General features: G+C 42.7%; 1 protein-coding gene across 2 annotated transcripts in view; it reads left to right on the forward strand.

Moving 5' to 3' along the window:
- The window catches only part of dnah7 (dynein, axonemal, heavy chain 7), an 816,199-nt gene that overhangs the window by 17,906 nt on the left and 773,640 nt on the right, over window positions 1–24,653 (forward strand). For both annotated transcript variants that reach the window (XM_085985836.1, XM_085985837.1), the window contains exons 5-6: window positions 735–828; window positions 16,033–16,213. In XM_085985836.1, coding sequence (XP_085841962.1) covers window positions 735–828; window positions 16,033–16,213 — 275 coding nt within the window. The remainder of the gene's footprint in view (window positions 1–734; window positions 829–16,032; window positions 16,214–24,653) is intronic.

Consider the following 24,653-nt stretch of genomic DNA (forward strand, 5'->3'; position numbering starts at 1 on the left):
AAATTAGGTGATTGTCCATAATGTGTCAGGAACTCCTGAGCAGCATTGCAGATGCACAGCTCCCATTTGGAATGAAGGCAGAGAGAGAGTCCATCCTTAAATTTTTCGTAAAATCTGGGCACCCTGCTCTTTGCCAATCCCCTTCCTCCCCCAAGCCCCAGTGTGGCTCTCCCCCACCTCCGACACCCCGCCCGTCCCACCCCCACCCCCCATGCGGGGAGAGCCAGCAGTTCTTCCCTGGCTGCTGATACCCAACATTGCAACCCTGGTATTCCTAGCATATCATGTGAGAGGCATCCAGAGTGCCACAAAATTATGCAAATAGTTTGACCTCACTTTATCTTTTGAGGTCATCAGTGTGAAGGTGCGTGCAGTGAATTACAAATCTATATCTCATCTAATTTAAACAGGAATATGCCCAGTATACTTTATTCACTACAGATACTGGCTGGGGATTGCCGCCCATTTACTCTAATGGAGGAAAATCATAGGCCAGTTTAGCGCAGAAGTGAAACACCTTGAACACTATTTTAATTCCACTTGTGGGGCTGGCCTGTGTAACTCATTTATGACTTTAAGACTTATGAGTTGTGTTATGTTTCAATGCATACTTTTTTGCTAAATATTTAAATTTTTAAACATACAATATATATGTCAGGAGCAATTTTATATGTAAAGGTCTCCCATATTTATTTACAATAGCTTATTTTAACTTTGCCCATTTTAAATAACAGGCAACAAGATTGTACTGCTAGACAGCCTCCTTCTTTGGATGAAACCGAACCTTCAACATCTGGATCTCCTTCAACTGTGGAGAAGGACATTCTTGTGAGAATACCATGCTTTCTATTTAAAATACTTAGTAATTTTCTTACTGACTTGATATTTTTGTACTTCCTTGTTTAAAAGTGTTAATATAAAATGTAGGGGTTGGTGCTTGGGGTCAGCTTCATCTCTGACTTATGAGTGGTTCGAATCACTCCCATTCCCTTGGTTCTAGACCTTGGACTTATTTGGGGTTTGTGATAAAAGTGCAGTAGACAACTGGTTTTGGTGCAAGAACTTTGAATTTTATTTGAGAAAGAAAATACAACACAATAATAACACTCTAATAAAATGGGGAAACACTTCGACATACACAAGGGAAAATTACAGTAGACAAATACCTCATCCCTCCCAATCCCACCTTACTAGCTAAGTTAGGCTCTAAAGGGACCAGGGATAATGCTCACCAAAACGACTCTTGACAGTTGAGCTGGTTCGCGATTTCGGGGTTCGCTAGATGTGTCGGTTGGGGCCTGCCGTACCCTGGACGCGGTAGAGGACTTCACCTGCGTATCTGGTCAGTCTTCGCGAGTCCGCTGATGTGGTAGGGTGCGTATTCGATTTATCAGGTGAGTACCCAATTTCCTTTGGTTAGCAATAGGGCTTAGAGTCTTTTTGGATAAAATCTTACCCAGGGGTAAGTCAGGATAGTTTGTAAAGTGGAAAAACTTGCGGATCTTTGGCTTCTTCTGAGTTGGTTTTTTGTTGGTCGCAGTGGTCCAATATTACCCGGTTGGCTGTGGGTAATATTTGGTTGGTTGTTTCGTGGGACCCTTGGTGCCGCAAGGTGTCCGATGGTGTGTTACTTCTTCTTCTTCTTCGAGAGAACTGTTTCGAGATGCTTGCTCCTTGATGTTACTCGATGATGGCTCTCCTTGCTTCTTTTCGATTGAACTGTACTGTACTGAACTTGTGTCCTTCCCAACTGTACTGTTTTAACTGTTGGACAGGCCCCCAATTATACTAATCGAGGCCTGCTAATCTTCGCGCCAAATCAGTTTAGGTTTATTGTTAGATTTTGGCGGGCTTGTTAACATTGAGTTGTGTAAAATGCTTAAACGGTTTCGGGATGGCTTCCTGTACTGTTGAAGTTGTTTAAAAATGTGAGAAGTGGTTTCGGGATGGTTTTCCTGAGCTGTTGAGCTCTTATCTAAATTGTAGTGAATTGTCCTCAAGCTTTGAGTTTCCTGTGGGGCCTGAGGTTCTTTGTAGGTTGGTGAAACGATTTGTTTTATGCATGATTTGGATGGGTTCTGTGAGGTTGTTCTTCCGTGGGTCTATTGTTAGCATGTTAATTTCTTGGGGGCTGAGTGATGTTTATAGTTCCCCCAGACAGTTTGACTATCTCCAATACTCAAACTGTCTACTGCAGAGGTAGATCCCAAATTCTGCAACAGCCTTTTCCCAAACATGCCTGAACATGTCCTTTTAAAATGCCAAGTCTGTTTCTGACTTTGAATCTCCTTGTTAGGCCCAACATGCCCTTTTATCACTCCTGAAGTTTTTTAGCAAGGGTCCAAAGTCATTTTAATAGGGTTATCCTTTTCGTTTTGGGGGATCTGTTAATTTTGAGAATCTTACAAAAGTAAGCACAATTTATATTGCTTTTATAAATTAAAAAGCTAGAAACAATAGACAAGAGTTGCAGGTTTAAAATTGCACCTTACTGATGTTACGTTGTTTTTTAATCACCTTGTATTCAGAAAATAATTTTACAGGAAAATAATAATTAAAAAAAAAGTTTGCAGTTTATTTTAAGAATGCTGTAAACTGGGAATTGCTTTGTCATTGATGTAATATTCTGAATCAGAAAATTAACTTATGTTTGTAGATGTTATGAGAGAAACACACTGGGAAAGTGAAAGCTGCAAAAGGCAGTCAGTGTAAGTGATAAAATATTGGGCAGGATTCTCCGTTAGGTTGTGCTGGTTTTTTTCAGCGCAATTCCACTATAAAGAAGTGGCTGCAGAGATAGTGGATGCATTGGTTGCAATATACCAAAATTCCCTGGACTCTGAAGAGGTCCCAGCGGATTGGAAAACCGCTAATGTAATACCCCTATTTAAGAAAGGAGGGAGACAGAAAGCAAGAAACTATAGACCAGTTAGCCTAACATCTGTCGTTGGGGAAAGTGCTGGAGTCTTTCATTAAGGAAGCAGTAGCAGGGCATTTAGAAAAACATACTGCAGTCAAACAGAGTCAGCATGGTTTTAGGAAAGGGAAATCATGTTTAACAAATTTGCTGGAGTTCTTTGAGGATGTAACAAGCAGGGTGGACAAGGGTGAGCCAGTGGATGTGGTGTATTTGGATTTCAAGAAGGCATTCGATAAAGTGCCACATAAAAGATTACTGCATAAGATAAGAGCGCACGGAGTTGGGCGTAATATATTAGCATGGATAGAGAATTGGCTAATTAACAGAAAGCAGAGAGTCAGGATAAATGGGTAATTTTCTGTTTGGCAAACGGTAACTAGTGGGGTGCCACAAGGATTGGTGCTGGGGCCACAACTATTTACAATCTACATTAATGACTTGGATGAAGGGATTGAGTGTAATGTAGCCAAGTTTGCAGATGATACAAAGATGGGTGGGAAAGCAAGTTGTGCAGAGGACTCAAAGAATCTGCAAAGGGATATAGACAAGCTAGGTGAGTGGGCAAACATTTGACAGATGGAGTATAATGTGGGAAAGTGCGAGGTTATCCGCTTTGGCAGGAAAAATAAAAAAGCAAACTATTATTTAAATGGAGAGAGATTACAAAATGCTACAGTTCAGAGGGACCTGGGGGTCCTTGTGCATGAAACACAAAAAGTTAGCATGCAGGTACAGCAAGTAATCAAAAAGGCAAATGGAATGTTGGCCTTTATTTCAAGGGGTTGGAGTATAAAAGCAGGGAGATCCTGCTACAACTGTACAGGGTATTGGTGAAACCACATCTTGAGTACTGCGTACAGCTTTGGTCTCCTTATTTAAGGAAGGATATACTTGCATTGGAGGCAGTTCAGAGACGATTCACTAGGTTAATTCCAGAGTTGAGGGGTTTGACTTATGAGGAAAGGTTGAGCAGGCTGGGCCTATACTCATTGGAATTTAGAAGAATGAGAGGTGATCTTATCGAAACATATAAGATACTGAGGGGGCTCAACAGGGTAGATGCAGAGAGGATGTTTCCCCCCATGGGGAAATCTAGAACCCGGGGGCACAGTCTCAGAATAAAGGGTCGCCCTTTTAGAACTGAGATGAGGAGGAACTTCTTCTCTCAGAGGGTCGTAGATTTGTGGAATTCTCTGCCCCAGAGAGCTGTGGAGGCTGGGTCATTAAATACATTTAAGGTGGAGATGGACACATTTTTGCAAGATAAGGGAGTGAAGGGTTATGGGGAGTGAGCGGGGAAGTGGCTTTGAGCCCAAGATCAGTCATGATCTTATTGAGTGGCGGAGCAGGCTCGAGGGGCCAAGTGGCCTATTCCTGCTCCTATTTCTTATATTCTTATGTTCTTATAATCGGTCAAACCAGTGCAAGAGATGGTGGAATTTTAAGCACAAATTACATTCAGCGCAAATCGAGTTACCGCGATCTTTTGCGTTCGTTTACAAACCATTGTGCTAGAAGCTGGCCGTGCCCACAAAATTGGCCACACCCCTAGATCGAATTAATCAGCATTGCGAGTTTCCGCTAATTGCGCCCGTTTGCAGGTTTTCAAGCAGGCTCTTAAAATTAAGCTTTTTTTAGGCACAAGGACATTAATAGGCACATTTTAAACGCTTTTGAATATATATATTTTTTTAATTTACTAAACCTGATTACTGTACACCAATATAACTAACAAATGGTTCTGTATAGTTTCTTAAAGTCATTTTCAGTTATTTAAAATTGGGTTAATCAGGTGGTGGACTAGACACTGATCAAAAATACTTACTTTTTGTGATAAATCCATTTTCAACTGTATTAATCAAACTGCACCAAGTTACCACTCTTAAATATGTCAAGAAATTTTTTTTAAAGCAAAAATTTAAAAAAAAGTTACATTCTAACCGCTGCCTGATGCACTGGTTCATGACAGATTTTGCATTTGGTGATATGCAAATGAATTTGAGCGGAAACTTCCGCCCAAAACAGAAATTCCAGTGTTAGGAAAGTAATTTTGAATTTACAGCAATGGCAAACTAACTCAGTTTGAATAATTTAAAATTGCCAGTATGGCTATTTCTCTTCATCCAGCCAAAGTTAATTTATGAAGAAGATTTCACATAATTTTGCAAGTATTTTCCTGTGGAAAAAATGATTAAAATTTAAATGCTGGACCTTCGCTGTGTCACGATAATGGCAAATAGTGGACACCAGTTGTGGTTTCTCATTGTATTTAATGGTGTAGGAAAGATTAATGATGATAGTTATCCTCAATGTCTTTAGAAACAATGGAAACACATTGGAAAGATTAAAGGATATATTTTTCTCCATTTGCTAATCTATATATCAGCAGCTCTCCAATGGCACTGGTCACAGTGAATCAGAGGATAAGTTGTTTTATAAAAACTGGATTGTTATATAATGTACAATGTATTATTATATAGTATGAAAATAGTTTTCTTTATCAAATTATATTTTTAGAAGTTTAAAAAAAAAATAACTGCCAAAAAAAATCTGAAAGCAACCCTTTCTGCGAAGCAGCCAGTAGGCAAAATGTTTTGTTAAAAAGGAGCTACAATTTAACACTCCCAAGTACACTAATGGTTAAAATTAATTGTGAAATGATAAAAATTTGACTGGACAAAGTAACAGCTTTACCACAAATCAGAAGTAAAAAGAACTTTATCTTCCAAACAAATATATACAACAACAAAAACAACAGCTTGCATTTAACGTAGTACAATGTCCCAAGCTGGTCAACTTACAGGTCACAGGAGTTACACCTCTAGAGAGTGGAAAGGAGGCCAAAAAAAACCACTCCAAGCCACTAAAAATAATAAAAAAATAATAAATGAGTGCGGAGGAAATCTTTAATGCCAGCACGAAACATCATAACTGGTGTTACAATGAGAAATAGGGCACAATCGTGTTTTTGTGGACAACGGGTTGGAGGCTGTAAATGGGCAATAGACACCTGCTTTTATGGCAAAAGCAGGCGAGAAAGCCCAACAGAAGGTACTGTGAAGGAAACAACTAAAACTCAAGAACCAAGCTCCTTCGTGGGGGGCAAGCTTGTGTGGGAGAAGTTGTTGCAGAGATTTCAAACAGAAAAGGTAACTCTATGGTATGGGTAACTTTAATTATTTTATTATAGGTGATTTATTTTTTTATGTGTTGCATTAGTAATCTTATTTTGAGCACCCTATCCTTGAGAAATAAAGATACTACTAGAAATGCTTTCAAAAGATATTTTGAGTAAATTGGTTCCCTTCACCTGCTTGCTGAATGCCTATTTTTTGCTGTTTGCTGGCTCTTCATTCGATGTTTTCCTAATCTGTATTAACTGGTGCTTGTTAACTGGTAGCTTTCCCATCTGCTCAGTATTATTGGAAGCAATCAGCATTGAACAGTTTATAGTGATTCGTTGTGATTTATTGCTTTTTTGTGAACTAGTGGATCTTCCATGGTATTGCTCATAGTGAGTTGGAGGATATTCTGTTTTATAACATTAGAAAACAAAGTAATGTAGAAGTGTCAGTAGGAGAGCATTTTGGTGACGGTGACCATAATTCGGTGAGATTTAAGGTAGTCATGGAAAAGGACAAAGATGGACCGGAAATAAAGGTTCTAAATTGGGGGAAGGCCAATTTTAATATGATAAGGCAGGATCTGGCCAAAGTGGATTGGGATCAGCTACTTGTAGGAAAATCCACATCGGAGCAATGGGAGTCTTTCAGGAAGGAAATAGAGAGAGTACAACGCCAACATGTTCCTGTAAAGGTCAAGGGTGGGACCAACAAGCCCAGGAACCCTGGATGTCAAGGGATATACAAGAATGGATTGGGAAAAAAAGGGAGGCTTTTGGCAGATACAAAGGACTAAAAACAATGGAAGCCCTAGAGGAGTATAGAAAGTGCAGGGTGGTACTTAAAAAAAAAAAAAAAATTAGGAGAGCGAAGAGGGGGCATGAAAAAACACTGGCGGGCAAAATAAAGGAAAATCCCAAGGTGTTTTATAAATATATTAAGGGCAAGAGAATAACCAGGGAAAGAGTAGGGCCCATTAGGGACGAAAGTGGCAATCTGTGCGTAGAGCCGGAAGATGTGGGTGAGGTTTTAAATGAATATTTTGCATCTGTCTTCACTATGGAGAAGGACGATGTAGGCATGGAAATCAGGCAGGGGCATTGTGATATACTTGAACAAATTAGTATTGAGAGGGAGGAGGTACTAGTGGTTTTAATGGGCTTAAAAGTGGATAAATCCCCAGGCCCAGACGAGATGTATCCCAACTGCTGTGTGAGGCAAGGGAGGAGATTGCAGGGGCTCTGACACAAATTTTCAGAACCTCTCTGACCACAGGGAAGGTGCCAGAGGACTGGAGGACAGCTAATGTAGTACCATTATTCAAGAAGGGTAGTAGGGATAAACCAGGGAATTACAGGCCAGTGAACCTAACATCAGTGGTAGGGAAATTATTGGAAAAAATTCTGAGCGACAGAATTAGTTTCCACTTGGAGAGGCAAGGATTAATCAAGGATAGTCAGCATGGCTTTGTTAGGGGGAGATCATGTCTAACCAATTTGATTGAATTTGTCGAGGGGGTGACTAGGTGTGTGGATGAGGGTAGTGCAGTTGATGTAGTCTACATGGACTTCAGTAAGGCTTTTGACAAAGTCCCGCATGGGAGACTGGTCAAGAAGGTACGAGCCCATGGGATCCAGGACAATTTGGCACATTGGATCCAAAATTGACAGTGGCAGGAGGCAGAGGGTGATGGTCGAAGGTTGTTTTTGTGACTGGAAGCCTGTGTCCCGTGGTGTACCACAGGGATCGGTGCTGGGTCCTTTGCTGTTTGTAGTGTACATTAATGATTTAGATATGAATGTAGGAGGTATGCTCAGTAAGATGACACGAAAATTGGTGGAGTGGTAAATAGCGAGGAGGGAAGCCTCAGGCTACAGGACGATATAGATGGGTTGGTCAGATGGGCAGAACAGTGGCAAATGGAATTTAACCCTGAAAAGTGTGAGGTGATGCATTTTGGGAGGACTAACAAGGCAAGCGAATAAACAATGAATGGTAGGATCCTAGGAAGGACAGAGGATCAGAGGGACCTTGGTGTGCATGTACATAGATCCCTGAATGCAGCAGGACAAGTAGATAAGGTGGTTATAAAGGCATATGGGATACTTGCCTTCATTAGCCGAGGCATAGAATATAAGAGCAGGGAGGTTATGATGGAGCTGTACAAAACGTTAGTTAGGACACAGCTGGAATATTGTGTGCAGTTCTGGTTGCCACACTGTAGGAAGGATGTGATTGCATCGGAGAGGGTGCAGAGGAGATTCACCAGGATGTTACCTGGGCTGGAGCGCTTCAGCTATGAAGAGAGACTGGACAGGCTGGGGTTGTTTTCCTGAGAGCAGAGAAGGCTGAGGGACCTGATTGAGGTGTACAAAATTATGAGGGGCATAGATAGGGTAGATAGAAATGAACTTTTCCCCTTTGTAGAGGGGTCAATAACCAGGGGGCATAGTTTCAAGGTAAGGGGCAGGAGGTTTAGAGGGAATTTGAGGAAAAACTTTTTCACCCAGAGGGTGGTTGGAATCTGGAACTCACTGCCTGAAAGGGTAGTAGAGGCAGGAACCCTCACAACATTCAAGAAGCATTTAGATGAGCACTTGAAACGCCATAGCATACAAGGCTACGGACCAAGTGCTGGAAAAGGGGATTAGAATAGATAGGTCTTGATGGACGGTGCGGCACGATGGGCCGAAGGGCCTCTTTCTGTGCTCTATGACTCTGTGACTCTAGTGTATTGCATAGTTGTTCCTCTATGGCATTGTAGCCCACTTCCTCTGTCTTTCTGTGTCTTTGCTAATGTAATTTCCTCTCTCTTTTCTTTATTTGCATTCAACCCTTTTCTTTGGCTGTTGAACACTTTTCTCACTGTGGTGTCTTTTTATGTTTCTGTTTGATTCGATACTCTGTTTCTCTAAGTGTCTCCTATGTTTGCATCCTTTGTCTTCTGCATGTTGTTCATGTCTCTATATTGCTCTCTCATATGTTCCTTTATGGATTTACTCACAATCTAAATAAGATGAGAGGCATTTGTGGATGGAGGTGGGTACCAGGATTTTGGGGCGGGACTGTCAGAGAGTGCTGCACTATATACTCAAGATAAGGGGCCTGGAGACTGAGGGGACTCTGGATGTTGGGCTATGAGAGAACTGGGTCGGCCACTCGGGCATGTGGGCTGCCCAATCACCACTTCCATTTAGGAAACTACTACCAATCAACAACGGGCAAGCACTGGAAAATCAATCAATTCAAAGATTTGTTTCAAACTTGCTTTGGCAGCTCTTTTGATTTTGAGCTAGGTCATTTTGCGCCTCTAATATTTATAAAATAACTAGCCGGTCTCCTGTGGCATTGTGCACAGACGGATTTTAATGGAATGAAAACCGGGTGAACTGTATAAAGATCCACTGTGCCTGATTACCACCCAGGCGGTGAAGATGAAAATCTACGTCAGGGAGTTAGGACCCAGTATACTCTTCAGGCGAAGTGTAGTCAAAGTATGCGGGATAATTGGATCAGGGAGTGCAGACCTAATTCAGTCACCTTTTTAAAGTCATAATTTGATTTACTATTATCATTTATAATTAAATCACAAAATGTATGGCATTTGGGAAGCAGAGAAGTAGAGCTGATTGGAGCATACAAAGTTTCTCCACATGGGTTTGTTTAATGCAGGTCTAATGATTAACCCCAAATTACAGTAAACTGCTTATTGAAAAGTAAGTGGGATGCCTACTACATTTCCTCATCACCTCAGAAGGTGGAAAAATACCATACTGTTAGACTGCTGTGTACCAATGATCCCTTTAAACTGTCTCGCGCAGCCGGTGAGCCAGCATTTAAATTGAAAAAACTGCGTATGTGCAGACTTTTGAATGGGCCGTGCAGCCTGTTAAAGGGGATGTGCGGCCAAAAAAAATCACGGGGAGCATTGCTGCGTACAGCCTAAAACTACTGTCCATGTTTATTTACAGATAAAATTATATACAAAAGCAGAAAGAAAAGCAAGACACAGTTCATCCTAAAAATCAGATTTATACTTTACATCAACTGAGCTGAGTATTTAAAACCCACAGACAACACACACAATTTTTTCTGCACCTCTCAGCATTTTCTGAAAAATAGTTTTGATGGCATATATGCGAGATTTTATTCTAATGAAGTTTGTACTGGCCTCGCTAGACGTGCTCCTATCTAGTTATCCAGCAAGTTAAACACTTATTCAAATAATTCCTCGTGAAGCCGGTTTGCTGTTTTGAAGCTTTACTTGAACAAATTTGTGAAACTGTAAACAAAGACAAAGTATGTTTTGTACATAAAACTGAGTACTATACATTAGATATTACATAAGATATAAACATATTTACAACAGTAGAATAGACTAATTGTATAACTAACTAACATTTGGACTAACTTCTGTAACTACCAAATATTAACCTTTTATAAACAAAGTATTGTCAAATACTACACTGACAAAGTTGCTATCATGCTAACAAACAAAGATACTCACAGATATTGCGTCTGGCCTAACATATGAGATCAGATTACACTGGATTGCGAATCCCTCATGGAATTCTCCATTATTCTGCCAGGTTTTTTCTGGAAAAACTACTTCCAGGGTCAAACAGGAAGAAAGATCAACTGACCTCTGCTGTATACAAATACTGCTAACACAATAACCACCACCAGAGGGTGCTATCTGCATGTAAAAAGTCCATAAGTCCAGAACAAAGTTTCTATTTTCCCCTTACACAAAGAATCAAGGTGAATAGAATACAAAGAATCAAGGTGAATAGAATACTGAAGAGGATTCCTGGATTATAAGGGTGTCTTTTACTTTGAAATACAAGTAGTCTCTTTGTAGATTGTCTTTAAACAATATGGCCTTGAAATTTCTCAGGGACTCGATCCTGGCAGTCACACTGGGATTGTGCCTGTTGGTAGCCTCCAGCACTGACCCTGTCAAAGATGTGGGATCGGGGGCGGGCACCTAATTAGCATGGGCTTAGTGGGTCCCTGCCCCCACTGATATAGGAGACCATTTTTTGGGTGGATGGGGGTTCCACCCCAGACAAGACCCCATGGTCCTGGAAAGTACTACCAAAGGCTAGAACCTGGTATATCCAGAGCCTGGTCTATTTCATGGATCTTCTGCTGAATTGCTGCTGGGGTTATGCCAGGAGTGCACTGGAAGGCCTGCACATTTTCAGGGTCTAACTAGCAGGTTAGATAAAGGGAAACCAGTGGATATAGTATATTTGGATTTCCAAAAGGCATTCGATAAGGTGCCACACGAAAGGTTTCTATGCAAGATAAGGACTCATAGGGTTGGGGATAATATATTAGCATGGATAGAGGATTGGTTAATGGACAGAAAACAGAGAGTAGGGATAAACGGGCCATTTTCCAGTTGGCAGGCTGTAACTAGTGGGGTGCCACAAGGATCAGTGCTTGGGCCTCCGCTATTTACAATCTATATTTAGATGAAGGGACCGAGTGCAATGAATACAGTTTGCTGACAATACAAAGCTAGGTTGGGAAAATAAGCTGTGAGGAGGACACAAAGAGCCTGCAAAGGGATATAGGCAGGTTAATTGAGTGGGCAATAAGGTGGCAGATGGAGTATAATGTGAGTAAATGTGAGATTATTCACATTGGTCGGAAGAATAGAAAAACAGAATATTTTTTAAATGGTGAGAAACTATTAAATGTTGGTGTTCAGAGAGATTTAGGTGTCCTCGTACAGGAAACACAGAGCGTTAGCATGCAGATACAGCAAGCAATTAGGAAGGCAAATGGCATGTTGGCCTTTATTGCAAGGTGGTTGGAGTACAAGAGTAAGGAAGTCTTGCTACAATTGTACAGGGCATTGGTGAGGCCACACTTGGAGTACTGTGCACAGTTTTGGTCTCCTTATCTGAGAAAGGACATACATACCTTTAGAGGTGGTGCAACGAAGGTTCACTAGATTGATCCCTGGGTTGAGAGGGTTGTCCTATGAGGAGAGATTAAGTAGATTGGGCCTATACTTTCTGGAGTTTAGAAGAATGAGAGGTGATCTCATTGAAACATATAAGATTCTGAGGGGGATTGACAGGGTAGATGCTGAGAGGTTGTTTCTCCTGGCTGGAGAGTCTAGCATGAGGAAGCATAGTCTCAGGATAAGGGGTTGGCCATTTAAGACTGAGTTGAGGTGTCATTTCTTCACTTGGAGGGTTGTGAATCTTTGGAATTCTCTACCGCAAAGGGCTGTGGATGCTGAGTTGTTGAGTATATTCAAGGCTGAGATAGATAGATTTTTAGATTCTAGGGGAATCAAGGGATATGGGGATCAGGTGGGAACGTGGAGTTGAGGTTGAAGATCAACCATGATCTTATTGAATGGCGGTGCAGGCTCGAAGGGCCATATGGCCTATTCCTGCTCCTATTTCTTATGTTCTTTTGCTCTTATGTTTTTTTTGGGGGGTTGTTCATACCTTGAATTCAATGGAAAAAAAAATTGGACCGGGCTGCAGATTCGCTATTGCCCCTTTTGCACTGCTGCCCAAGACCAATTACATTGTCTTTGTCTGCTGCCACAGATTCCATTCCCTCGCCACCAATTCCATCGCCCTCCCTGGCCACTGTCTCATGCTGAATTAGACTCTTTGCAACTTTGGTTGATTCCAAGCTGAGATTACGACCCCACATCCTCTCCATTACAAAGGCTGCCTACTTCCACCTCTGTAACATTGTCTGTTTCTATCCCTACTTCAGCCCATTTACTGCTGAAACCCTCATTGCCTATTCCAATGCTCTTCTGACCATCTTCCCATCCTCCACCCTCCATAAACATGAGCTCATCCAAAACTCTGCTGCCTGTATCCTAACTCACACCAAGTCCTGCTCACCCATCACCCATCATCCAGCACCCAGCACCCATCACCCATGTGCTCACTGACTTACTCTCGGTCCCCCAAGGCCTCCATTTTAAAATTCTTATCCTTGTGTTCAAATCCCTCCATGGTCTCATCCCTTCCTATCTCTGTAACCTCCTCCAATCCTACAACTCTCTGAGATCTCTGCGTTCCTCCAGTTCTGGCCTCTTGTCCATCCCCAACTTCCTTCGGCACAGTAGCATAATGGTTACATTACTGGACTAGTAATCTAGTGTCTTGGACTAACGATCTGGAGACGTGAGTTCAAATCCCACTCCAGCTGGGGATTTTAAATTCAGTTAATTAAATAAATATTTTAGGGAAGGAAACCTGCCGTCCTTACCTGGTCTAGCCTATATGTTGGCTCTTAACTGCTCTCTGAAATGACGTAGCAAGCCACTCAGTTTTACCAAACCAAACGTGTGGGAGTACCTTCACCACATAGACTGCAGCGGTTCAAGAAGGCTCACCACCACCACCTTCTCAAGGGAAATTAGGGTTGGGCAATAAATGCTGGCCTTGCCAGCGACGCCCACATCCTGTGAACAAATAAAATAAAATCCATTGGTGGCTGTGCCTTCAGCTGTCCAGACCCAAAGCTCTGGAGTTCCCTCTCTAAATCTCTTTGCCTCTCCTCCTTTAAGATGCTCCTTAAAATCAACCTCTTTGCCCAAGCTTTTAGACACCATATTGAATATGTCAATTTCTGCCTGATTACATTTGTGTGAAGCGTCTTGGGATGTTTTCTACGTTAATGGCCCGATATAATGTTGTTGTAATATAGCAGTCTACATAGGAACTTGGCCAGAGAAAAGACATCTTGGATAAATCATTGGTTGAAGCCGCTTTTAATTCTGAATTATTTATCTGAAATCATTTAGAATAAAGACAGAAATTCCCTCATTTGCCACAGTTCCAGATATGTGGGAGAGAATTTTTTTTTGGCTCTCTCCCATATGGCAGCTGTCTCCCATTCTGCCAGCGCATTTCACACCTAATCTAGAGCCGTCTTTTGTCTCCACTAGTCCTATCACTATCTCGTCTCGTTTTGAATACCTCTTAATGTCTCTTCACTTCTCTTTTGTTCTCTCCCAGCCTGGCCTTTTAATCTGTTTCATTTTCTGTGCTTTTTCAGTCTTGACAAAGGGTTTCGACCTGAAACATTGACTCTATTTCTCTCTCCAAGGATGTTGCCTGGCCTGCTGAGTTTTTCCAGCATTTTCTGTTATGTCTAGGTATTACTACAGCACACTACAATACTTTTTGGCAGACTGGTCCTGACAGCTGGCGTTGTGTTCCTTCCACAGAGGCCTTTCTCTCCTAAATTTGTTTACATTGGTATACATTCTGCACCGCTTAAAAGCGGGCGTGTTGGTGTTAACGTGATTGACCCGCTATACGTGGCCGACTATAAAGCCATAATGGCTTCAGACACCCTCCAGAGGATTCAGAGTGTATCGTTAAAAGTTACTAAGTAAATCCAAGTGTGTTAAAGGTAAATATGACAGATGCTGTAGGCTGAATCAAATGAACAACACAAAACAGTGCTGATACTTGTTGATTTTAATGTATTTGCCTCACTGCCTTATTAAATGGTACTTCAGACATCCATGTTTCAACATCAGCAGCAGCAGTTCAGGAACTCTGAAGTTGACCAGCTCACAGTTTGTATGCAGCAACTGACATTCTTCCTGCAGCACTGGCGGCTTTAACCTCTTTTGAGTAAATGATAAGGAAACCTGTCTTTACAGTTAATTTATTCCTTTCAACCTATAACTTTAATGGTCAGAACCTTTAAACGGTAGGTACAGAGCAGTAAGTAATTAAGGTAATCTCACTGTAATGATTTGTAAGCGAAGAACTTACTGAATGGCCAGAAATAGCTGGCGCATTTAATACATTGTAATTGATTTCTGTGGTAATGGAAAATGGTTATCGTAATTGTCTGGTATAGACGGTTGCCCGCCATAAGTGTGCGCAGTATAAATAGTGGGGACTGTACTCCTATCGTGTGGAGAATGAAGAGGAAAGATGGATTACCTATCCTGTAAGGTCTTCAAAGACTCTACAAGGTAGGTAATCTATCATTATTGTTCACCGAACCATAATAATAAAGAAAGGATTAACTGGAACAAAGAACCTAAGTGTTACTTTCTGGAGTACAAAGTTATATAAAAATTAAGTGCTGAATTATTATTTTATTTAATGTAATCATTTGAGTTTTGATTTACATTTCTATTTAGATTGAGGTTCTTGCCCTGATGATCTTTTTAAAAAGAAGTGTCTTACTTCATTTATATGTACATTCTTCCCTTAAACATAAACAACAACATAGGATTGAAATGATAGGCGCCAATGGCATAGCAGCATTTCAGAGATTAATATTGAATAATTTAACATCATCATACTCCTTAATAGTGACATATTGGTAGATAAAATATGAAAGACATACTGCTGCTTAATATGTGCTGTTAACTTTATTATAATTGCAAGGGTGTCATGCAAGTGAGATGATTGTTTTTAGAACATAGAAATTTACAGTACAGAGGAGAGTCATTTGGCCCATTGTGTCTCTGCTGGTTCCTTACTGGACCAATATAAAACTAATGCAACTGCTTAGCTCTTTTTCAGTTGTCCTGTATCTTCCTTTGCTTCAAACTAATGAAATTGGAATGTACCATGTAACCTAGGACACTTGGGTGGTATATGTGCCATTCCAAAAGTTTCCTGGGATGCTTGTGCTCCACTGTTGAATTCTGTAAAATTATTCTAAATTTTAAGTGCAAGGAATTGAAGAGTGTAGCACTACACATTGGGGCATCAATCCTCTCTCTCACCTTTTCCATATATTTTAATAAATTAGATCACAGGTCAGAAGTTTTTCAGTACTCGAAAGATGGTTTTAGGTTCTCTGGAAGCTGAATACTTGTTTTATCAACCAATATGTCACTATTAAGGGAGTAAGATGATGTCAGTGGTTTCACTAGCATCAACAAACTTATCTTGTAATTAATAGGATTTTATTGTAAACTATTATCAATTGTTAACTCCATGTTCTTGGCTTCTAATTTTACAGCGGTATTACTACTACATTAACCATGGAATAGACACAGAACATGTGGCTCCTATGGAAGACAGCTGGTTGGAAGATGTATTATCCTTGGTGCCATTCCATCTCAAAACATACACTGATATTATTGAATCACTTTCAGATGAAATGAAAGAAGATTATCTTCTTAGTGTAAAGAAGGCAATAGGTAAAAGCCAAGTTTACAAAATTATTTTTAATATTATAGGAAATACTTAGTCAATATACAGTCAAACTTCAGAGAATTAGTAAAGATTCCATTAATCAAGATTTTAGCTCCATTGCTGATTAGAGTGGATTTCCAGTGGAATGGGGGTTGGGAGGGTGGTGGTGAGGGGTGGGGGCAGCAGTAGGTTTGTGGCAATGAGAGGCATGTGTTATCAGAATTTAGTATAAATGAAGTTTTACTATATTTGCACTTAACTGGTATGCTTATTTTTTTTTAGCAAAGATAAGTGTGAGGCGGAGCATTTTGGTATGAAGAATAAGGAGGACACATACTGCTTGGAAAATAAGAGTCTAAACGGAGCAGTGGAGCAAAGGGATCTGGGATACAGATACACAAATCACTAAAAGTAGCGACACAGTTCAATAAAGTCATAAAGAAAGCAAACTAAGCACTGGGATTCATTTCTAAGAGGGATAGAATTGAAAATCAGAGATGTTATGCTAAACTTGTATAGAACCTTGGTTAGACTAAACGTGGGGCTAGAAATTCGGTACCTTAGCGCCTCCTGTTAGCGCCCGGGCGGGACGCTAAGGGCTTATTGCCCGGGCGCGGCGATTCCAACGCCACCCGCAAAATTCAGTTGGCATTTAGCGCCTGCGCTTGCACCTGGCCCTCTAGCGCCGCTCAGACCGTGACGCCAATGAGTGTGCAATGCCCCGTTAGTGCCCCGGATGCGAAATTCAGTCGCTTCCCTAGACTTACCGCTTGGCGCTGGGAATGACAGAAATAGCAGGCGTTGATACCTGGGTTTGCTGCTCCCGTGGCGGTATTTAAAGGGATCACTTACCGGTTCATTAGGGGGTCAGATTCATTGCTGGCTTGTCAGATAGCGTTTTGGCTGCATTCACATTTTTTCCATTTTTGCTTTGATGCTGCTCTAACAGTTTCTTCACTTGTATCGCTCTGAACATTTCTGCGTCCTCTTTCCTCCCATTTATGGGGGCTGTACTGGTACTCCACCTTGCCCTCTGGCAACTATGTCGGAGGCAGCGGATGCAGAGTCAGAGATTGCCAAAGGTGGCCAGAGGTAGGAGGAGGGCTGACAGACCTCGCAACAGAAGACCTTACCCTCCCATGGTTTTCCAGGAGCACTTCTCCTACATTCATCTCTCAGAGGTGCAGTGCCTTAGAAGGCTCTGCTTCAGCAAGGGGGTGGTCACAGAGCTCTGCCAGCTCCTGCAGCCAGACCTCCAGCCTGAGCTCAGGACCAGGATGTCTCTCTCAGTGGCAGTTAAGGTCACAGTCGCTCTCAATTTCTATGCCAGCGGCTCCTTCCAGGCTTCAACAGGATATTGCAAACATTTCGCAGTTCGCCGTCCATTGCTGCATCCGGGATGTAACGGACGTTCTCTACAGAAGGAGAAGGGAGTACCTTTCATTCCCCATCACCAGAGAGAAGCAGGCCGAACGCTCATGTGGCTTTGCAAGGATAGCGGGCTTCCCCATAGTTCAGGGCGCCATTGACTGCACCCACGTGGCATTGTGAGCACCTCATCACAATGCAGAGGTGTTCCATAACCACAAAGACTACCACTCTCTGAACGTTCAGTTGGTGTGCGACCACACACAGCTCATCCTCGCCATCAATGCCCGCTATCCTGGCAGCAGCCACGATGCATTCATCCTGCGACAGACTGGTGTCCCAGCACTGTTTCACCCACTGCATGAAGCTCACGGCTGGCTGCTCGGAGACAAGGGTTATCCACTCGCCATCTGGCTGATGACACCCCTCCGGAACCCCAACACTCCTGCTCAGCACGCACACAATGACGGCCATACCGCCACCAGGAACCTGATCGAACAGACTATCGGGGTGGCGAAGCAACGGTTCCACTGCCTTGACCGCTCTGGAGGAGCCCTGCAGTACTCCCCTGATTGAGTCTTCCTTTTCATCGTTGTGTCCTGCATGCTGCACAACCTGGCCCAGTCATTGCCACTAGGTATTAGAGGTCCACCTCAGGCGGAAGATGAAGAGGAGGAGGATGAGCAGCAACAACGGAGAAAGGAGGTGCTCAATCTTGCTTCTGCCAGGGCCATGCGTGAGCGCCTCATTAGACAGCGCTTCCAATAAATGATATAGCACTTGGCGTTTGCACAGCGCAACCACATCATTACATCCAGCTCGCAGTCCCTATCACCAGGCAAAGGTCAAATGAGAACATCACAAAATGTGCAACGTCAAATTAACAAGTTATTATCGAACACAGCTCTCTCTTATAAAACACAACTATTCATAAACAAACATTTATCAACAAACATAACTCTTCCTTTTCAAACTGAACTATTTGTTACCAAACACAAATATTTATTTACAAGCATAACTAATTTTTCACAAACAATATATTTACAAACACATCAATTTATTAACACACACTACCCCCATTTGCTACTAAAGTATTCTTTACTCCCTCTTCAATTATTTCCCTCCCCTTAGGAGTTCCCCCCTCCCAACCCTACTGCTCCTCCGTAATGTGGCCCCAGTGGCTGCAGCAAGGCTGGTGGTGTAATGATCAGTAACATGTCATTCTAGAATGGTACACTAGGTGGAGCTGTATGTTTAGTAGGGGGCTACCCACAAGGCAGTAGTCAAGATGGATGCCTGTACACTAGTCCACATGGCTGAATAAATGACTAGCTCAAGCCAGCTGTTCATAATGAAAACGTCTATTTATTTATGAACATAACATGGTACCAGAAATGGTAATATCTGCTGAATATTGTGAAACGCGACATGGAGAATTTGAAGCCACCGGAGTGTTTGAAACTCATGGGGAATGTCGACTGCAATTGGCGGACTTTCAAACAACAATTCGAACTATACATTGCTGCCATCGGATTCGGTACGAAGCCAGACGCAAGGAAAATAGCATTGCTGCTCACGGTTGCAGGCCCGCAGGCGATAGAGGTATTTAATACGTTTGTATTTGATCAAGAGGAGGACAGAAAAAAAATGGACGATGTGCTAAAGAAGTTTGATACACATTGTTCTCCCAAAAAGAACGAGACCTATGAGAGGTACGTGTTCCGTTCACGGACACAACAGCAAAATGAGACTTTTGATAGCTTTGTGACCGATCTGAAACTGAAAGCACAGACATGTAATTTCTCTGAACTGAAATCATCCATGATTCGTGACCAGATTGTGTTTGGTATTCATGATAAAAAAGTCAGGGAACGTTTGTTGAGAGAAACCAAACTAACATTGGAGGAGGCTGTGAAAATATGCCATGCCACGTGAGCTAGCTCAACAGCACGCAAAGACTTTCAGTGAAATTAATAATGATGCGACTGTAATGAGTGACTGTGCTGCTGTCGGTGCTGTGTCCTACAAGGGGAAGAAACGGGCAGAACAGAAATCAGAGGATGGAATTTTTAATTGTAAATGCTGTGGTTACCAGCACCAGTCAAGACAATGCCCAGCATTTGGGAAAATGTGCACAAAATGTAATGGAAAGAATCACTTTGCCAAACAATGCTTTTCAAAAGTAAAAACAAAGAAAGGGCAACAAGTCAATGTGATTGAAGACACTGATTTAAGTGAGACATTTTTTGTAGGAATGGTGTCATGTGACAATATCGAAAAGGATACAGAAAATGTGCAGCCCTCAGGAATGGACAATGCTGAAGATAAAGTTAATGCAGTAAAAGAGGACAAATGGATGATGCCACTGCAGGTAAATGGAGCATTAGTTACATTGAAACTAGACACTGAGGCAAAAGCAAACTTAATCAGTATGAGTGACATTAAAAATATGAAAGAAAAGCCCAAAATACAGAAAAAGTCAGTACTACTGAAGAACTATAATGGACAGAAAATAGATAGCTTAGGTGTATGCAGACTTAAAGTGACAGTCAAAGACAAAGTGCATCATCTCATGTTTTCTGTTGTGGCTGAAGGATTTGATTCACTACTAGGTGACAAAGCTTGTGAGAACTTAGAACTGGTCAAGAGAGTCTACCGTATAAACTGTGCCATAAGCAGACCAGATGACTCAGTGGATTCTGTAGTGAGTAATTTCCAGGATGTGTTCAAAGGATTTGGAGTTCTACCATTCACTTACAAGATCCAGCTAAAGGAGGATGCTCAGCCAGTGGTACATGCTCCACGGAGAGTTCCAGCACCCCTGCGTGACCGGCTCAAGAAAGAACTGGACAAAATGACCACACTAGGAGTCATCAGGAAAGTCGAAGAGCCAACAGACTGGGTTAACTCCATGGTATGTGTAAAGAAAAAGAACAATGATCTAAGAGTATGCATAGATCCAAAGGACTTAAATGCAAACATAAAACGTGAACACTACCAGATTCCCAAGCGAGAAAAAATCTCCAGTGAAATGTCAGGTGCCAGATACTTCACAAAGCTCGATGCCTCACAAGGATTTTGGCAACTAAAACTGGATGAAGAGAGCACCAAATACTGTACCTTCAACACACCATTTGGCAGGTATTGTTTCCTCAGAATGCCTTTCAGGATAATATCTGCATCTGAAATCTTTCGTAGAGCGATGGAACACATAATTGAAGGTCTGGAAGGCGTTCGGGTCTATGTTGATGACATCATCATCTGGGGCTCCACACTGAAAGAACACAATGAGAGACTGACTAAAGTGCTACAGAGCATACGCCGGAATGGACTGAAGCTCAACAAAGCCAAGTGTCAGTTTGGCGTCCAGGAAGTCACTTTCCTAGGAGATAATCTATCTGGTAAAGGAATAGAGCCAGATATGGAAAAAGTAAACGCCATGCTCAACATGCCCCGACCCACTGACAAAAAAGGAGTGCTACGCATCATGGGGATGATAAACTTCATTGGAAAGTTCATTCCTAACTTGTCAGCCAAGACAGCCTGTCTGCGAGACCTGCTACATAAAACAAATGAGTTCGCATGGACAGAAAGACATGAACAAGAGTGGATGAACCTCGAAACAGTGCTGACAACCACACCTGTACTCGCCTTCTTTGACCCAACAAAGAGAATCAAAATGTCAACGGATGCATCAAAAGATGGCCTAGGCGCGTTCTTGCTACAAGCAGAGGGTGAAGATTGGAAGCCTGTTGCCTATGCCTCCAGGTCTATGACTGATACTGAGTGTCGATACGCCCAGATTGAAAAGGAATGTCTAGGCTTGGTAGTTGGACTAGAAAAGTTCCATGGCTACATATATGGACTTCCCACCTTCACAGTTGAGACAGGCCATTGCCCACTGGTTGCCATCATAAAAAAAAATCTGAATGAGATGCCTCCAAGGATTCAATGACTCATGATGAAGCTGCAAAGATATGACTTTGAACTGATCTACACACCAGGCAAACACATAGTGTTAGATGATGCACTATCCCGCGCACCCACAGTGAGTCATGTGAGCTCTACTGAGGAAGACGTGGATGTTCATGTGAGTATGGTCACTGCTGCGCTGCCCGTGTCAGACACAAAATCAAAGCAAATAGCAGAAGAAACAGTAAAAGATACAGTGTTACAAACAGTAATAGAGAACATTCATCATGGTTGGCCAAAAGGTTCTTGTCCAAAATACTTTCACATCAGGTCAGAGTTGAGTGTCGCAAGTGGACTACTACTAAAACAGAACAGAATAGTCATTCCACAGGCTCTACGTCAAGACATGCTCAAAAGGATTCATGAGGGACACCTCGGAATTGAAAAATGCAAAAGGAGAGCAAGAGACACTGTTTATCGGCCTGGCATAAGTAAGGACATTGAGAACATGATAGGCAAATGTGAGACATGTCAGAAACACCAAAACAAACAAGCAAAGGAACCAATGATAGTAGCTGATTTACCAACAGCACCATGGCAAAAGGTTGGTATGGACCTCTTTCATTTGAATGGTAAAGACTATCTAATAGTGATTGACTACTATTCTAACTATCCTGAGATGGCGCTGCTCTCAAGCACATCAGCAAGCAGTGTCATAATGCATGTTAAACCCATCTTCACCAGACATGGAATTCCCAGGATTGCCGTTAGCGACAATGGTCCGTGCTTCAACTGTAAGGAGTGGCAACAGTTTGCAGCACATTATGACTTTCAGCACATCACATCCAATCCTCTGTATGCTCAGTTGAATGGTAAGGCAGAGAAAGGTGTTCAAGTTCTCAAACAGCTACTGAAGAAAGCAACAGAAAGCAAGTCTGATCCTTATCTCGCCCTGCTGAGCTACCGAGCCTCCCCTTTAGACTGTGGTCTTCACCTGCTGAACTCCTAATGGGTTGCAAGTTGCGCACCACGCTACCCTGCTGTGCAAAAGAAAAGCAGAGTAAGGAACTGAGACAGAGACTTCAACTGTTAAAGCTGAAACAGAAATCACACTATGACAAGTCATCCAAAACTCTGAAACCATTGACAAGGGATGATGTTGTCAGGATTGAGGATCCAGATGCATGGAACAGGAAAGCTACCGTTCTTGAGGAAGTAGGACCAAGGTCATACACTGTTAGAACTGAGGAAGGACAGATTCTCAGGAGGAACCGCCGTTCCCTCCTGAAAACACAAGAAACTATCCAAGAGCAAATCGATGACAATGCCGCAACTGAATCTTGTCACTCACCACCAGAACAATCTAACACAAACACACATACAGGCTCTCATGAAAACACATCAGACTTACCTGTGCTGAGAAGATCCACACACGAAGTAAAAAAGCCTGATAGACTTAATCTTTGAGTACAAAGAAAACTATAATAAAAGAATGAAAAGCTTAGAGTTCATAAAGTAAAGCTTTGAAAATGTGTTGACTGTTGTGAAGACGTTTATGTCGTTATGATTGATTGATATTGATTGATATTGATTTTGTTTAACCTCTAAGGAAGGGGGATGTAATGATCAGTAACATGTCATTCTAGAATGGTACACTAGGTGGAGCTGTATGTTTAGTAGGGGGCTACCCACAAGGCAGTCGTCAAGATGGATGCCTGTACACTAGTCCACATGGCTGAATAAATGACTAGCTCAAGCTAGCTGTTCATAATGAAAACGTCTATTTATTTCTGAACATAACAGGTGGAAGGCTGCTGAGTCTGGGAGGCAGAGACTGCAGATGGCCTTGCAGGATGCTCTCGACCAGCTCTGGGCCTGGAAGGCCCGGTTGCAGACTGCACCACCTCAACATGGGCAGCAGCAGTCTGGGCTGGCTGGGTTACAGGCTGCGACAAGTGCAATGGCGGAGTGGCAGTGGTTAGAGCAAAAATGCTGTCATCCTGAGAGAGGATAGCACCTTCCTGCTCGACCGACAGATTGTTACTCCCTCGGGGCAGAACCTCAGCATTCGGAGCAATCTGCTCGAGTACAGATTGCTGGCCTGCTGTCCACATCGACGTCCTCATCTGAGTCCTGTGCAGCAGAACTCGCGTGCAAACTCACCCTCTGGGGAGATGGCCCCCACACTTCCCTTTCCCCATAGCGTTGCTGCAGCCCGCTGGGTCCTGGAGCTTCACCCACATCAGACCCATCCACTAGGCGCCCCTCCAGCGACCGCATCGCCCCATTATCAGACCTAGCGCCTTTGGGAGACACAGGCAGTGAGGCTCTGGCTTGTTCTTCCTCCTCCTCTCCCGCGTCACTGCCACTGGGAGGGTGAGGGACAGGCTGGTCATGTGGTGGCTGATTACTGAAAGCATAAAGGCCCAAGAGTGGGGTTAAGCTCAGGGGAGGGGGGCAGGAAGGGGGCAAGGAATAAAGGCAGTATACTTAGATGGAAAGTGGGAAAGACTTCTGGTGAGGGGGAAGTGGTGTAAGAGAAGAGGGAGAGGTGATGAACAAACCGTTGTTGTCCCCAAGTGGGTCGACGTCTTCGACAGCCACAGCACCCACGACCTGGGCCCCAATGATGCGCACCACTTGCTCCTCCAGGTCTGTAAGGGGGTGCAGGTCCGCCTCACCTCCTGTTCGTAGTTGCTTCCTCCTGTTGTGAGCAAGCTTGGCCTCCAAGAAAAAGGAAAGCGTGTGAGTGAGTGTGCAGCTCTGTGCTTGGCAGATGTGCCTACCATAGTTGAATTGCTGTTAATGTATGCAAGGTGTGAGATGTGGATGTGACTTTTAGTAGGTGGGCATAGTTGGTGGGTGAGTGTTGGGGATGTGGTGGTTTATACAGTGTGTGCACAGAGTGAGGTTGAGATGGTGGCATGTAGAGGTTTTTAATACATGTACTCACCCTGACCACCTGAGTGAGGTCGTTGAACTTCTGGCACTGGGTGAGAGTTCTGTGAGCAACACTGCTGGCCGACACGTCCTGGGCGATCTCCCTCCACTTCCTCCTAAAGGCCTGTGGCAATGGCCTACTGCCAGTATCTGGGAAGAGCACTGCCCATTGGCGTTCCACAGCCGTGACCAGAACTCTCTGGGCCTCTGATAACTTCTTGGAGT

The sequence above is a fragment of the Somniosus microcephalus genome, chromosome 4, assembly GCF_052327205.1.
Source record: "Somniosus microcephalus isolate GS21.2 chromosome 4, FLI_Smic_1.0, whole genome shotgun sequence".
Lineage (NCBI taxonomy): Eukaryota > Metazoa > Chordata > Chondrichthyes > Squaliformes > Somniosidae > Somniosus > Somniosus microcephalus.